A 16888-nucleotide genomic window follows, 5' to 3' on the forward strand; every position below is an offset into this window, starting at 1 on the left:
ATTTTTTCCATTAAATCTGATTCTATCACATTTGTTCAGCATTCACTTTCAGAAGCAAAAGCTAACAAAGTGCAAAAACACAATCATGATCCCCTTGAAGAAACTGCAGGGGAACTCAAAAGTAAAGCACAGAAATTCACAGAATAATAGCAGAGTTTCCTAAAAGACTTCCCCATCACCATCGGAGAAAATCCACTAAGAACCGCACAGCAGGGACTGACAATCCAGTGGGGAGGGAATCTGTCCTCCACTTACTTCCATGCATCAGACACTGCACAGGTGTGACTGTGTGCCAGGCACTGTGCTAAGCTAAGCTTAGGGGACAAAGATCACACATTGTCGAGTGCAGATGGGTCGCGTTTGGTCTATGTGATTTTTTTTTTTTTTTTTAATTTCAAGCAATGCTTAAAAGTCAGGAGATCTCACGGCAACATCCATATATCTGGCTTCTCTAAAAATTGAGAGCTCAGGAGCTGGCCTGGTGGCACAGTGGTTAAGTTCACACATTCCGCTTCTCGGTGGCCTCGGGTTTGCCAGTTTGGATCCCGGGTGCAGACATGGCACTGCATGGCCCGCCATGCCGTGGTAGGCGTCCCACATATAAAGTAGAGGAAGATGGGCACGGATGTGAGCTCAGGGCCAGCATTCCTCAGAAAAAAGAGGAGGATTGGCAGTAGTTAGCTCAGGGCTAATCTTCCTCAAAAAAAAAAAAATTGAGAGCTCTAGCAACAGGGGTCAGCATTCCTTCACTGGCAACTTTCAGCTACAAAAGAGATGCAACTGACCCTGCAGCAAAGGACACACTTTCCAGCTTGCCGCAGTCCCCACCATGCCCTACTGCCACCTCAACAACAGCCAGAACTTCACTCATTTATGTCCCTGACTGGCCCTCAAGGTACTTGAGTTAGCCACACCCACTCCAGGAAAAGAAAAGGGACAAAACTGGCCCTTGTGGTTAAGAAGCTCAGAGTTGACTGGAGTTGGCAGATGGGATGATAAATTACAACATGGTACGATATGAACTACAGCAGGGAAACAAGCAGGGTGCAACAGAAACCTTAAGGAGGATGCGACTAATTCCACCAAGGGAAGTGGAGGTACCTAGCTAGGGCACCTTCACAGAGGAGAGGATATCTGGGGAGGGTCTTGAAGGATGAGAAGAGGTTGGTCATGTAGAAAAGTGGAAAGAAGTCACTCTACATGTGAAAAGAGGTAAGAGGACTAAAAAAACGTGGAGTTTTCTGGGCACAGGGTTAGGCAGAAAAGGGGGTCTACTGCCTAGCATGCTAACAATGTTAACCTTAAGCGTGGGGCAACGGGGAGCCAAGAGAGTTATTTAAGTCTCACGTGTGGTACTAGCTTAATTTTGCTTATTGTCAAATCACTATAAACATGCCTAAACACGATCCTCGACTACCCTTCGATGTCCATACCATGTTAACTCGAGCTTTGATTCAAGGTCTGAAGGCGATAAAGACACGATGGGTCCAGAGAAGAATCATTTTACTCCATAGTCTACTGGCAGGTACATGATGATGCAACAGCACAAAAGGCCAATAGCAAGGACAAAAAAAGGAAATGAGACGGAAAAAACAGACATGTCTCCCCAAAACAGTGAAAATCAAACGTTTCGCTTTTCTCCCTTAAACTAAACCAAACCTCAAAAAAAGCTAAGATAGGCGAATCAACAAAGGGATTTTTTTTCCACTGTCTCAGTTATAATAACCCCAAACAGACTATTTCCCAGACTTTTTATTGTTATAACAAACAAACCCATCTTTCACTTCTTGTCATTTGCAATTACCATGCCATAATTGAAAATCAGTGAATCATGATGGAGCTTAAGAGAGAGAGGGCACTAGCTCTGAGCTGTCACTGTCATCATCACAGAATAAACGAATAATAGCAAGATTTCTTTCTTTATCATCTTTAACCTATATATTGCAGAGACTCCAAAAAATTTATACTTTGTAATTCCCCTCTTTCCCTAAAGATGGCATGATATTTCAAAGCATTTCCCCCTTCAAAACATTGCTTTTCTCTTCTTCAACAGCCAACAGGAAGCCCACACCAAAAGACTTCCACAGAATTTAGAATCTCTTCATCTGAGCCAAGAATCCAATTAAGAGAAAAATTATCTTGCAAGAGTTTGGGCAAGTCAGCCAATTAACCCTCTTGTAACTTTGCTGAGAAAAGAACCTGAATTGTCTAACAAAAGGCTTCACAAGTCAGAAAGAATAAGCTAGGGCAAGGGTGAAGGAGTCCAGAAATTTGGGTCCTGTCTGCAATCCTAACCCGTTAGCAAAGCCATACAACGCCATACAACGCAATAACATTTAACTAATGTCCTTAACAATTTTTCAGTTTATAGACTTAAAATGGTCAACTGCAGAACTGTTGAACTTATTCCTTGTGAACAAACTCTTTGTCAATGATCTGATGAAACCGAGTTGGACTCTGTAAGGAAAAGAAGAGAAACAACTGGCAGCGGTGTGGGAGAGGTGGTCCTATCCTGCCATCTGTTCCCCAGCCAGATGCTCCTGCCCCATCCCAAGGCCCTCTACGGTCTGACTGGCCAGTTCGGTTGACTCACCTTAGTTGCTTCCTCCACACTCTCCCTCAGGGCCTGCAGCTCGGCGTCATACTGCTCCTTCAGTTTGTCCATCTCCTGGTCGTGGCTGGAAACCTCTTCTTTCAGGGCTCCCTTCAGGGCAGTGAGTTCACGCTCCCTCTTTCTCAAGAGGTCTTCCTGCTCCTCTTTGGCAATGAGCAGATCCTGAAGATCCTGTTTGGCCTGTAAGAGTTCCTAGAGAAAGGAAACGTGGACAGGGAAGATGAGGGTCCGACAGCAGCCCTCACCTCCTCTCCAGCGTGGCCACCCAGACACACGGCCCTGCTCTCACCCACCCTCCCCACTCTCTCCTTCCTCACACTGCTCCCCACTTAGACGATCTCTTCCTCTCCCCTTTCACTCCTCAGAGGCCGTCATTCCCCTTGATTTGTCTGCCTTAGCTCTTCTGAGATTTGATTTAATTTGAGGGAGAAAAGGGAAATTGATGTAACTTTCATTGCTTTGAGGAGACATGGCTGGTTTTTCCATCTCATTTCATTTCTGTGCAAAGGTCTGTTGCCCTTGCTCTTGGCCTTTACGTGCTGCTGCGTCATGAGGGACATGCCCACTTGCTGGCCTTGCGTACTTCACACGCCCCTGGAACCCTGCATGTGGTCAAACCCTTAACCCATGATCCTAGTACTCGGGATGACTCTGTCCTATTCTCTTTCTATCGCACTTGTCCATCTGAGCAGGGCATAATATTCACATTTTCTCCTTCTTAACTGCCAAGAGTTCATAAGGAAAGTCACAAAACTGGGGCAACAAGTTCCACTACAAATCGCATTACCTAAACCCAAGTATGTCCTGCCAAAAGCTCAGGATTCTTTTTACTCCGCCATCCTCGTCCGAAACCTGCTCAGCTCTCCTCAAGCTCGGGACTCGCCCTCTCCTGCAGGCGCCCTTCCCTCACGCTTGGCTGGGACTTGGGCATGACTGCCTCAGCTTCCTCTCCACCCTGGCTCTTCTCTGCACTCCAGGCCTTCTCCCCACCCGAAACCACATCACAGACAATGAGCCGTCCCTTGCCAGCCTGCTCCAAGTCTTTTCTCTATCAGTTATCTTTATTTTCTCTGACATTTTGTTCTTTTCCATTTCCTTGAATCTATCTTCTTTCACTCAGGGCACAAGAATGCTGAGTCAAGGGCAAAAAAAGAGACAAGCTTTCCACAGTGGCTGTACCAGTTTGCATTCCCACCAACAGTGTATGAGAAAACAGTATGGAGATTTCTCAAAAAGTTAAAAATAGAAATACCCTATGACCCAGCCATCCCATTACTGGGTATCTATCCTAAGAACGTGAAATCAGAAATCTCAAGAGTCCGTTGCACCCCTATGTTCATCGCAGCATTATTTACAATAGCCAAGACGTGGAACCAACCTACATGCCCAGAAACTGATGATTGGATAAAGAAGATGTGGTATATATACACAATGGAATACTACTCAGCCATAAAAAAAGACAAAATTGGCCTATTCACAACAACGTGGATGGACCTCGAGGGTATTATGTTAAGCGAAATAAGCCAGTCAGAGAAAGATGAACTCTATATGACTCCACTCATAGGTGGAAGTTAGTATATTGACAAGGAGATCTGATCGGTGGTTACCAGGGAAAAGGGGGGGTGGGGGGAGGGCACAAAGGGGGAAGTGGTGTACCCACAACATGACTAACAAAAATGTACAACTGAAATCCCACAAGGTTGTAATCTATCATAACATTAATTAAAAAAAAAAAAGAGACAAGCTTTACCACCAAACTCTTTGAAAGTATCATTTCTGTTCGCTGCCTCTACTTCTTGGCCACCTATTCACTCCTCAATCTCTTGCTAGATAGCTTTTGTTCCTATTCTCCTAAGACTGCCCCTCCAAGGTCACAGAGACCTCCTAATGACCACATGCAATGACTGCTTCTCAGTCCTCACCTCTGTTGACCCCTCTTTGATCTCCTCACCTATCTCCTTAAAATTCTCCTTTGCCTTGAAGTTCAAGGACACCACACTCTCCTGTTCTCTTCCCTCAGGCCACTTTTTCCATGACAATCTTTTCTGGCTTTTCTCTCTCTTCCCAAAAGCTAAGATGATCCCCAAGAATGCAACTTTGCATTCTTTATTCTTTTTTGGCAAGCTCATCTACTTTTTTTCCAACTATTCATTCTACCTAAATAACTCCCAAACCTTTACCTCCAACCCTTATCTGAGTTCAGACCTGCTCTTTCAATGACCTGCTAGACACATCCATCAGGATGTCCCATGGGCATTCCAGATTCAGTAGGTTCATATTTTTCAGTGAATTCATCATGCTCCTTCCTTTCCTCTTCCTCTGTTCATTATTCTTGTGAACAGCAGCATCTGCTCAGAAGCTCACAAGCTCAGGAACTTGGCAGCAAAGGTGACCTCTCTCTTTGTCTCTCACAACCAGTTAGTTATAGTTCTATAACATCTTTGACCCTTTCCCTCACCTCCTTGGTTTACGCTCACATCACCTCCTGCCCAGGTGGTTCACAATAGCCACTCAACTGCTCCCCAAATCCAGTATCTACTGTGGCCTCTGCCATCATCCACACAGCATCCTCTGTCTGCAGTGCCCTTCTTCCCTCTCAGTCCCACCTCTCTCTGCTTTCAGAAAATCTCTCAAGACTCAGATACTAAACACCCTCCTCCAAGAAGTCTTCCTTAAATTCCCTTCTTGAATATCCATCTCACTTCAGCTGTACTTTTTGCAGCACTTAATACTATTTTTACATTGCAGTCCACGTATTTACATTATTTTATTCTCTCTCCTGCTAGACTGTTAGCTCCTTAAAAGAAGGATATAGATCTGTTTTATTATATTTTTCATGATATTGGGAGCATATCTGTTCTGGATATAAATAAATTAACGTGGAGTACAGTGAGAGTCTGGAGAGCTCAGAATTCTAAACTAGTCTATTCTCTCACGGGTAGCTTCCAAGTAAATACACAACCTGTTCTCTTGGAGCTCCTGGAGAACTGGAGGAATGGCTGCCACCTGGGGACTCGAGGCCTCAGAGATGGTAAGTTACTCTCCATTTAACAAGTGTGTCACTAGAGAGGGGATGAAACTGTTCATGATTTAAGACATATACCTGAAAATGGAATCCTTTCCTTTTCTCTAGGACATGCACATCCATTAAACCAGGGGAACCTGTGCAATCTCAGGGTAGGGCTGCATTGCATACACCAAGATTAGTCCTTCAAAAATCTAGCTAGCAGGCACTGACAAGCTCTGATGAAAAGTCAAGAGCTTCATCTAGGGAACTAGGGCAACTCTGGCTCTTCCAAAGCACCAAACACAGAACACATAACCAAATCTTAAGTATACCCCGTCCCAGTATTTGTCCACAGGGACAGGGCAGCCTGCTGTTGCTGCTGCCCAGCCCCTCCTTAAGGAGTATCAGGGGTAGGCCCCGTGGCCAAGCGGTCGTGTTTGCGCACTTCGCTCTGGCGGCCCAGGGTTTCGCCAGTTTGGATCTTGGGCATGGACATGGCACTGCTCATCAGGCCGTGCTGAGGCGGGATCCCACATAGCACAACCAGAGAGGCACTCACAACTAGAATATACAACTGTGTGCTGGGGGGCTTTGGGGAGAAGAAGAAGAAAAAAAAAGAAGAAGATTGGCAACAGTTGTTAGCTCAGGTGCCAATCTTTAAAAAGAAAAAAAGGAGTATCAGAGAACCATCCCCCCATCACTGTTGCTACTGGCTACTCCTGCAGGTCTTCCTGGAGCCCCTGCCAGCCCCTTCACAACAGCCCCTGCGATTCTAATAACCCGTTTCCTGTTCTTACTCTCACACATTGCTCAATTGTTTTGACAATAAGGCAGTTCCTCTTCCCACACTTATCTTTCCTAGGATATATCTGTGTTTTGTGTTGTCTTTCGTGTACTGCCGCCAATGCATGTCAAGAACCTAGGTTTTACGGTCCATTCTACACCAACGTGCTGTTATCTGTGGCTGGGGTTGTTGCGTAAGTGAACTGTGTTGCACAAATCCAATCAGATTACCCCTCACCATATCACCCAGTAGTACTTGAAGTTTTCCAGAGTAGAGATCAAAGGCGCAGGAGATTTCAAAAACTTCACTTCATCACCTCACTGGCTTTACGGCCAATTATATCAAGCCAAAGAAGAGAGAAAAAAATACATCAACCTCGAAATATAAGGAAATATCCATTAGAAATAAACATGCCTCTCCGTAGACTTCAATCAAGGAAAACAAGCGAAAATCTTGGCCATTCAGAATCAGCGCTTCAAAACTATACATATCCAGGCTAGTTGCATACATGAAAGCAGCCGGAAGAAAGAAACCTAATGTGTATGTATGTGTGGGGAGAGACAAGGGAGGCTATAAAAGTTGACTGTGTTTGGTACTTACTACATAATAAGAACTGTGCTAAGCACTGCTAAAAATCCAAGGACATGAATATCATTAATCTCATTCATAAACGAAAAAAAAACTGGAGCTCTGAGATGCTAACACGCCTAAGATTGCATGGCTTCTAAGCGGTGGAGCCAAGATTCAGACCCAGATCGGATACAATGCCCCTTCGCTTCATTGTACAGCTTCTGCAGCCCTGACAAGAAAACTACACACTCGAGAGGGGCTGAGGAGCAAGCAATTACACCGTGCTCAGTCTCTAGATGCAAACAGAACAGAGCATTGTGTTTGGCCAGAAGCGCCTGTAAGGAGGTCCACCTCTTCAAACTAAAGCACAGAAACATGATCAGAATCTGAAGACAAGAAAGAAGGAAAGTTGAAAGAAAAAGGAAAGATGCTCTGAGACCTGGCCATTATCAGCAGCAGCCAGTGGCTATCCTGATGGCAGGTGCAATGAGACAGACACACCAGAATGGCCAGAGCAGTCATTTATTTGCCCACAGAAAGCTTCATTTCACACATCACCTACTCACAGGTATCCCACATCAAAATGAGAAAAATCCTAACCCAGACCCTCTTCTGCATAAATGCCTCCCAAGAAGTTCGACGGGGTCCCTATCTCTGGCCCACACTCACAGAAAGGACAAATAAAAAGTTTTATAGTAAAAATTTAGCTGACAAAGAACTACGTAATTTTTTTTTTACCCGGAAGGATAGCCTAGATAGTGTAACACAGTTGGTGAGAAATATGATTTTTTTTTTAGTTTTTTATAAAAATTTGTCTAACGCTCAGTAATATTGCTACAAATGAAGTTTTTAAACTATTTTAGAGACCTCATTTTTGAGCACAGTCTATCCTCAGATGAATACAATTTCATAAACGTAATATTTTACTGATATTTAAATACTTGCATTGTGGTAAATGCCGGGAATAAACCACCACCAGCCCCTGCTGGAGTGAGGCCCATCCGTCAGCCCTGCAGGCTCCCATCAAAGACAATGGTTGGTAATTGGAAAATGCCACTGTCACGGCATGAAGAGCCACATCTCACGTTTACCCATTTCCCCCAGAAGGCAGGGAAATGCATTTATGGACAAAGAAGCCAAAAACTTGTTCTATAATCATTTTGTAACTTCAGTTAAAAAAAAAAATTCAGAACCATCAATTGTTTAAGAATAACGAAGTCATCCTATTATTGGTCAATTATATGGCTTAACCTAAGAAAACATGGTATTTTCTACTATTTCTTTCTTTCTTCCTTTTTTTAAAAAAAATTTTTTATTCTCTCTTAATGTCACTTTGCTGATTCCATATAGGGGCCTGATGTTATTTAACAAAACGTGAAGTATTAACAGAGATTTTATGAAAAATCTTGTGCACTGTGCAGGCCTCACAAAATAAAGGGCCTTCAACCTTTTTCAAACACTCAAAAGCAGAAATGTTTAATGTTCATTAAGAGTCTGTTCTAAACTGAACGCCAAAGAAAACTTGGCCACAACTGTCTTCCGAGCCCCCTGGGCCACTTTTTATTAAGATATGAAGAATAAATTGAAAGTGACAAGGAGATGGGGTCTATTTTATTAGTGATATAGAAACCATAGATCATGTTTTAAATGTTGCTGACAAGTCAAAAGAACCTGATAAAAACAATGATTTTCCAGAGGGTGAGAAACCCACTCTGGCATGGAGAAGCTAACTGTGCCCCAGCTCATTCTGCAGAAAAGCAGCCGTGGATGACATAGTTCCTGTTATAGCAATGAGGCAAATGACCAGAAAGCCAGCAACATCAGGAACATTTAAGGAAAGATGTGCCGTTTCCCATTCCTGTGTCTCTCCTTATCAGCCTCTGCCTGAAAACACATCACCAAAACTGAGGCTCAGATCCTCATCTGAGTTACCGCCATGAATAAGTCAACACACTATTTAATTAAATTATGTTCAGTTCATATATGCTCAGTATATTGTGTTTAAAGAGGCAAAGAAGAGACAGCTCATGTCAGAATTAATCTTTTTCTAAATTGGTGAAATTTTAAAAGTAATTTAAATACTGAAATTTATTTATTCATTTGCTCTGTTGCGTGGCACTGTGCTAGGCACGAGACAGGGGAAAAAGCAAAGACGATATGTTCTTGAATTAGCTGGCTAGTAGGAAAAAGAGAGAGATACAAAAACAGAGCAAGGTCAAATGTGCTAAACTAGAGAATCTAAAAGGACAGAGGACATAAGGGGAATGGGCAAGTATCAATTATAAGTTTCAGTTATTGGGAAAAGCCAGCAATTTATGAGATGTTCCAGTAGCTAAGATAATATCTTTCCCTCTTAGACTCAATGAAGTGCCACACAGGGAAATCATAGAATACGGCAAAGTTTTACCTTCTATTTAAATTTGCTTATGAAGTTACATTTTTATCGAAAGCCAAAAACTGTCCACTGACATCATTTCTGGGAACTAATCCTTAGGAAATTTTTCTAAAGAAGTAAAAGGACACATGTAAAAACCATGCACCACACTTTTTCATAATTGAAAAAACGAGAAAGAATAAACATAGGAGGATAATTAAATATATTGTGGTTTATCTCTCTAAAAAATGAAAGATAAAGACTATAGAGTATAATAAGGAAAAATGTTTCTGACAATTTTTTTTTGGGGGGGCGAGGAAGATTGTCCCTGAGCTAACATCTATGCCAGTCTGCCTCTATTTTGTACGTGGGACGCCACCACAGCATGGTTTGATGAGTGGTGTGTAGGTCTGTGCCTGGGATTCAAACCCGTGAACCCCAGGCCACTGAAAGCAAGCATGCAAATTTAACCACTATGCCACCGGGCCGGCCCAAATTAACTTCTAAAAGCAGGTATCAAAGCTGTAGGGACACTACAATTGTCCCTAAACTATAGACAGGTAGATAGGGAAGCAAAGAAAAAATGCAGAGAGAAAAATCATTGTTACCGTGTTAGGAAAATATGTGTGTTTCCACCACCCTCCACTTTAAAATTTCATTTTATGTTGTCTTAATAATACTTTAGTGATAATATACATATTTTCAAAGCTCCATTCTAATGTACCTGATCTTTGTAACTCCGAGCCCTGAGAAGAAGGCAGAGCCATGAGAAGGAGTACACTACCATGAATGTGGTGGTTTGAAGGAATCGTTGGATAAAAAGAGAAAATCCAAGTGGTAAGGAACAAGTCCAAGGGCTTTCCAGGAGAAAAGGGCTAAACAGAGACAGAAAGAAGGTCATGTGGGAGAAGAGACACGAGTCCCCTCCGCCCGTGTGAAAAACGAATTCCTGAGAACTCCTATGCTGTGGCCACAAGGGCTTTGCTCTCCGTTCCTGCCAAGTCATGGGGAAGAGAGAGGCTAAGTTCTAAGGGCAGGAACTGAGATCCCTCCTGGGGAATTACTTCTAAACCAAACAAGGAAGGGGGTGAGAAAACAGTGGACAGCTGAGACTTACAGGGACTTGTGGCCAGCAGCTTTTAACCCCAAGAAAGGGACAAAGACAACACCCAAGCCCTTGGGGGAAAAGCAGTAGAATATGAAAATTAAATACTAAGAAGGTACCTTCATTTCTTTGTGGTTTTTTTTTTTCGCTTTGTTCTAAATTGTATCATTTATTTATGGGGCTGTGCCTACAAACCAAAGCTTACAAGGAACTAAATTTCAAAACTATGCCAAAAATACAGGTAATGATAATGTTATAGCCAGGATCAAAACATCTTAAAATGGGTGCGGTAGGGATGAAAGTTCTGTCTTTTCCTGACCCTCGATTATACTAATTCCCAACAAAAAATGCAGACGTTTGAAACCTATTCTTGCTCTCTAATCATTTCATCGTGTGCATCTACTCCCTCAACAGGATAGTAATCTAATTCAGGGAAGAGATAATAATTGCCTTTAGGAAACCCCATAATGATGAACATTGCTAAGCAGAGGAAAGCGTCAACCTTATCCACCGACTCAGCTTGATAAGAGCTAAATATTCAACAGGGGATATACTGATGGGGCAGAAGCCAGAGGGGCAGCCTGTGTACACTGCAAATACATTCATTCATTCATTCATTCATTCATTCATTCATCCATCCATCCATAATGCATCCATGCAACCATCTGTCCCAGGCCCTCAGACAACGGCTGCAGATAAAATGCTAAGCAGCTATCACCAGCCCTGCCTCCTGGAGCATATAGTCTTATGGTGGCTTTAAACAAACAAAAACTTAAAAACTTAACCTTTGCTAAGTGCTGCATGGGCATTAATGTCTTTAAAACGTTTTTCCATAAATAGCACTAATTACAAATTATTTTTGCCCAAAGTTTAACCTGAATCTATTAGTGTTTAGATCTTTATTCAAATTTACTAGAAATACAGAGGAGAGTGACACCAGTTAATGGACACCATAATGCAGAAGGTGGGGCACTGGTCTGGTCTTTTCAGAAGAGATGGGACAGGAGAAAAAGAACAGCGAAGTCGGGGATGGAGGAGGGCCATATACCAAGATAAATGAACTCGGAGAGACAGCAATGAAAGCAATGTGAGATTCTCGATTGCATCCTGGCTGGCTGGGGTGGGGGGACCTATAAAATATACTTGGGGGACAACTGGCAACTTTTAAATAATGACCAGGTACTAGAATTATTGTTATATTATATATTATAGGAATTATTAATTTTTTAGGTATAAAAACAGTATTGCGGTTATAAGAAAATTCCCCAATTTTTCAAAGATGCATGCTGAAGAATTTAGGAGTGAGGCTTGGTGTTATCTATAATTTGGTTGGAAATGGTTCAGCAAAGAAGAATAGATGGATGGACGAAAAAATAGAAGGGTGAATGGATGAACAGATGAATAAATGGAGTAAATATGGCAAAATGCTGACAACTGTTGGATTTTGTTGGGGGCTCTATGGGAATTAATGTATTCTTCTTTCTGTTTTTCTGTATGGTTGAAAATTTTCCTAAGACAATGTTTAAAAACTATTATATATGATGCTCATACATAATCTAGCCATAGGGACCACCGGTGGAGCAAATGCATAAAACAGAACATGGCTTCTAGCACTGAGTCGCCACACACACCCCAGCACCATCCCATCCTCTCCAGGCAGATGGGGCCTCTCTTGGCGCCAACCCCACAGCCTCTTACCTCAATCAGAACTCCCTTCTCCCTGTCCTCGGATCGTTTAGCACTGTCCAATTCATCATGCATTTCTGAGAGCTGGTCCTGGAGATCTCTGATCTCAGTCTGGTGCTGTTCCCGTTCCATCTTCACCTGGAACAGCCTGGCAGGGAAGGAAGCTCATCAGAGAGACTCTCCTGGGCTCTGCTTATTTTCATCCAGTCTGATTTCAGACCTTCAGATGGTCAAGCAGAGTCATCTGAGGCCCCAACAAGCCTCTCATTCTCTGTCCTGCACTGAACACGGAATGACAAACCAGAAAAGGCACGAGGTAAGAACTCATGTCTACAGTCTAACTTGCCCAACAAGAAGACAAGTGAGAACTCAAACCAGTGTAATGGGAAAGGTTATACAGTGACATTTTTTCCCCAAAAGGAGACCATAGGGTACCAGAATTTAGACATAGAAGATAAAGAATTAACAAAAAGAACATAACATTTTTGATAAAAATTTTCACTAAAGCCACTCTACTCCCCACCTCCCACCCCCTCAGGACTCTAGACCAGGAGAGTCAGCAAATTATGGCCCATGGACCGATCTGGCCCCCTGTCTGCTTTGTAAATAAAGTTTTATTGGAACACAGACATACTTACTCATTTACGTATTGCTTATGGTCGTTTGCAACATACAATGGCAGAATTCAGTGGTCCTGATAAAGACCACATTGGCCCACAAACCCTAAAGTATTTACCATCAGACAGAACAAGTTTGCCAACTTCTGCTCTAAACCAAACTCACAACTATTCTACCTTTTTATTTTGTAAAGTCTTTAATTTACCCTAAATTTTCTGATTTTTTTCTTAGCAACTTCTTTTCCGAAATTAACCTCTAGAAACACTACACCATCAAAATTGCAAAGGCAATCAAATGCTTTTATTACATAATGTCTTGTTTTTCTTGAATTTCCCTCTAGATTTCACTCCTGCTTAACCTTTCATTTAAGGCTTCCATCATATCCACAGGGCTTCGTAGCAATGTACATTTTCAGACCTTAGTTTCAGATCCTTTTGTCACAGATTTTTTTTTTTAACTTTATTTATTTATTTATTTATTTATTTTTGAGGAAGATTAGCCCTGAGCTAACTACTGCCAATCTTCCTCTTTTTGCTGAGGAAGACTGGCCCTCAGGTAACATCCATGCCCATCTTCCTCTACTTTATATGTGGGACGCCTACCACAGCATGGCGTGCCAAGTGGTACCATGTCCGCACCCAGGATCCAAACCAGAAAACCCCGGGCCGCCGAAGCGGGACGTGTGCACTTAACCGCCACACCACTGGGCCTGCCCCTGTCACAGATTTTAATAGAACACAATGACAGGGCCATCTTGGGCTTGACTTTCCTTCTCTGCAGACTCAAAAAAAGGATAAGCACTGGTCACAGAGACCAGCACCACTCAAGACAAAATTCACAAGCTGGGAGGTTATGGGGGTCACATGATAACGTGCTTTCTGTAGGCTGGGCCCAGGTTCTTTAAAATCTGTCTTTAGATATGACTACTTGGTACTCCTGCTTCTCGCTTATCTCTTATGAGATCCACTCTAAGGGCTGAAACTTTACAAGACATGCTTGAAGGTATACAAAGAATTTTAAAATTATTAACCTTCCTGCCTACCGGTCTACACGTCACCAGTTTCACAATTTTACAAGGTTAAGAGGGAGAAGAGAAAGGACCAGCAGTTCCTATAAATATTTGGAAGGCTGAATCATATTAAATGGACACGAAGGTTCTGGCTACCTCGGATGCAAGACTCTTGGCCCAGAACTTACTCCTCCAGGTTTTTCCGGAGCTCTCCTTCGCTTTCTTCCAGTCGCTGCTGCAGCACTGAGTTCTCTTGCACCTTAGTGTCGTGCTGGCTCTGGAGCTCTTCCAGATTTGCTTTCATTCTCTCTCTCTCTTCTTTGATGTTCTGTTGATTCTAATATGAATAAGTGTGATTTTAAAGTACCTCCACTGTACATCAATGTGAACCCACAGAAGCCTACTTCTAAACTCTGATGGACTCCATGCCTTCACACTTCTATTATTAAATAACTTAATCAAACTACATAATTAAGGCATAAAAGTTTGTAACTAGAAAGAATATTAAATATTTAATGAATTGTAATACGTCTAAAAGAGAAACACAAACACAGCTAAACCTCATTCTGCTATTTTTATTACTTAGTTCAGATGTTTCATACACATTTAGTTTCCTATTGGCCTGCCTGAATCCAACAAGGTTTCTTTTACTCCGTCCAAAGAGACAGTCGCTATATGCTTTGGTTATTTAAAAAAAAAAAAAAAGAAAAAAAAAGTTCTTTGGATATCAGGAGCCAAATATACAGGAATTTACTCAGTGACGAGAAGAATGTTTCTTGTGGGGAAAAAAACTGGCTTTCACTTCACTTAGGCATCCCAAGGTGCTTAAGATATTCTTTATTAATCAAGACAGAAATAAAAAAAATAATATAATCGAAAAATCAGATACCTTGACTTCTAGTTGAAGCTGTCTCTGAAGTTCAGACACTTCTGTGGTCAACTTGTTTTTCTGTTCCAATAGATCTTTGACTTCAGATGAAGAATTAGAAGCCTACAATTAATTGCAAAGACATCCTAATTTAAATTTTCAAGATGCTTTATGCTCATTCTCTTTCCCCCAAAATGTAATCAGAGTAGTAACACTAGACATCTGAAGACCCAATTCAAATGTAAACCCCTACAGAGAGCCTTCCCTGACTTCACAGGCAGAGTTAGTCACGCTGGCCCCCTCGGGACTCCAGGGAACTGAACTTTACGGCATTTATCGCAGTCACAGGAATTATTTCAGCAGGTATCTCAACACGAGTCCAATATGACTAAAACTTTTCTTTTGGTTGAAATTGACCACTGATTCTAAAGATTACATGGAAAGGCAAAAGACCTAAAATGAACAAGACAATCTCAAAGAAGAATATAGTTGGAGGACACACATTACAAGATTTCAAGGCTTGCTATACAGTTATGGTAATTAAAACTGTATGGTATCAGCACAAGAAGAGACCAGTAGACTAACGGAATAGAACAGAGAGTCTAGGTTTTAGAGAGGATATAACTAATGGAACTGGCATATACTGGTGGGAGCATAAACTGTTTCAACCACTCTGTAAAATCATTTGGCAGTATTTAAAAGCTAAACATATGCCTACTTCATGACCCAGCAATTTTACACATAGGTTTACCCCCAAGAGAAATGAGTGAGTGTATTTACCATCAAAACATGTACAACAATGTTCACAGAAGCTTTATTCACAATAGCCAAAAACTGGAAATGTCCATCAAGGGTGTATACTATGGTATATTGAAACAATGGAAAGCTATGTATCAATAAAAAGGAGCTACTGATACATTCAACAGTAATGAATCTCACTGACGTAACACTGAGGAAATGAACCTAGACATACAAGAGTAAATATTGTAAAATTTTATTTATATAAAATTCAAGAAAGATAAAACTAATTTATGTTATACAAGTCAGAATATGATTACCTCCTGGGGGGGGGTGGGTGTAATTGATTGGGAAGGAGTACAAGGAAGCCTTCTAGAGTAATGAGAGGGTTCTGCATCTTGATCTGGGTATGTTTGCATGGATGCATAAGCATGTTAAAATTCAATGAACTATACAGTTAAGATTTGTGCAGTTTTCTGTATGTAAGTTATACCCCAATAAAACAATGCAAAGGGGCCAGCCCCGTGGCCGAGTGGTTAAGTTCACACACTCCACTTGGGCAGCCCAGGGTTTCACCGGTTCGGATCCTGGGCGCAGACCTAGCACCATTTATCAAGCCATGCTGAGGCGGCATCCCACATAGCAGAGCCAGAAGGACCTAGAACTAGAATATACAACTATGTACTGGGGGGCTTTGGGGCAAAGAAGAAAAAAAAAAGAAAAGAAAATTGGCAATAGATGTTAGCTCGGGTGCCAATCTTTAAAAAAAAAAATAACATAAAAACATAAAAATTGATATTTCTTGAAGATTCATCTGTTGCATGAAGTTATACCCAAAGCCCACATCTCTGCATTCCCAAGGCCCTTTGTACACACATCTGTTACAAAAATTTCATTACATTGGGGATTATTGTTCCATAACCACCAATGAGATGTTTCTCCCTCACTCTCTGCATATGCCTGTATGCAAGTAGTAAATAAATGTATGCTAAATAAATTGCTTTCTTTTGACGCTACATTTCCATAATGAAGAGAGACATAATGAAGAGAGAATTGATTAAACAATCTATTAGAAAATACATCTTTGATCTGAGTATGAATATTAATGCATCTCATTTTTTTTCTTCCATGGATATAAAAACAGGATGAGGCCTAAAATCCTACAGCAAAGTGGTTAGAAAACTACAAATAAGGGAGGGGAAGAGATAAAAGCAGGAATCAAAGCAAGAAAAGGCAGAGACTTGGCTCTCATGCACCTGAATCCAGGTGTGAGCTGTGCGTGATGAACCTGGAATGAGGTACTTCCTCACCTACTCCTGTGAAGGGGACCAGAACCCAAGAGTCAACAAAACAAAGGACTTCTAATTTTCTAAGGCAAAATGAGAACAATCCATTTTAGAAATCTAAATCCAACTCAATGAGGGAAATTGTAGAGTGTTCTTTCCCAAATGAAAACTCTGCCTGCTTTGCTGTTTTCCACTATTGGAGAAGCTTCTTACATTCTCTCGCAGGAAA

At 41.7% G+C, this 16888-nt stretch overlaps 1 protein-coding gene across 6 annotated transcripts in view; it reads right to left on the reverse strand.

Annotated features, from left to right (window-relative positions):
• Positions 1–16888, reverse strand: part of CGNL1 (cingulin like 1) — a 152963-nt gene that overhangs the window by 76444 nt on the left and 59631 nt on the right. For all 6 annotated transcript variants that reach the window (XM_070500868.1, XM_070500876.1, XM_070500886.1 and 3 more), the window contains 4 exons: positions 14657–14758; positions 13956–14104; positions 12153–12288; positions 2594–2806 (listed from right to left, as the gene is read on the reverse strand). In XM_070500868.1, the coding sequence (XP_070356969.1) occupies positions 2594–2806; positions 12153–12288; positions 13956–14104; positions 14657–14758 (600 nt within the window). The remainder of the gene's footprint in view (positions 1–2593; positions 2807–12152; positions 12289–13955; positions 14105–14656; positions 14759–16888) is intronic.

The sequence above is a fragment of the Equus asinus genome, chromosome 2 (assembly GCF_041296235.1).
Source record: "Equus asinus isolate D_3611 breed Donkey chromosome 2, EquAss-T2T_v2, whole genome shotgun sequence".
NCBI classification, from domain to species: domain Eukaryota; kingdom Metazoa; phylum Chordata; class Mammalia; order Perissodactyla; family Equidae; genus Equus; species Equus asinus.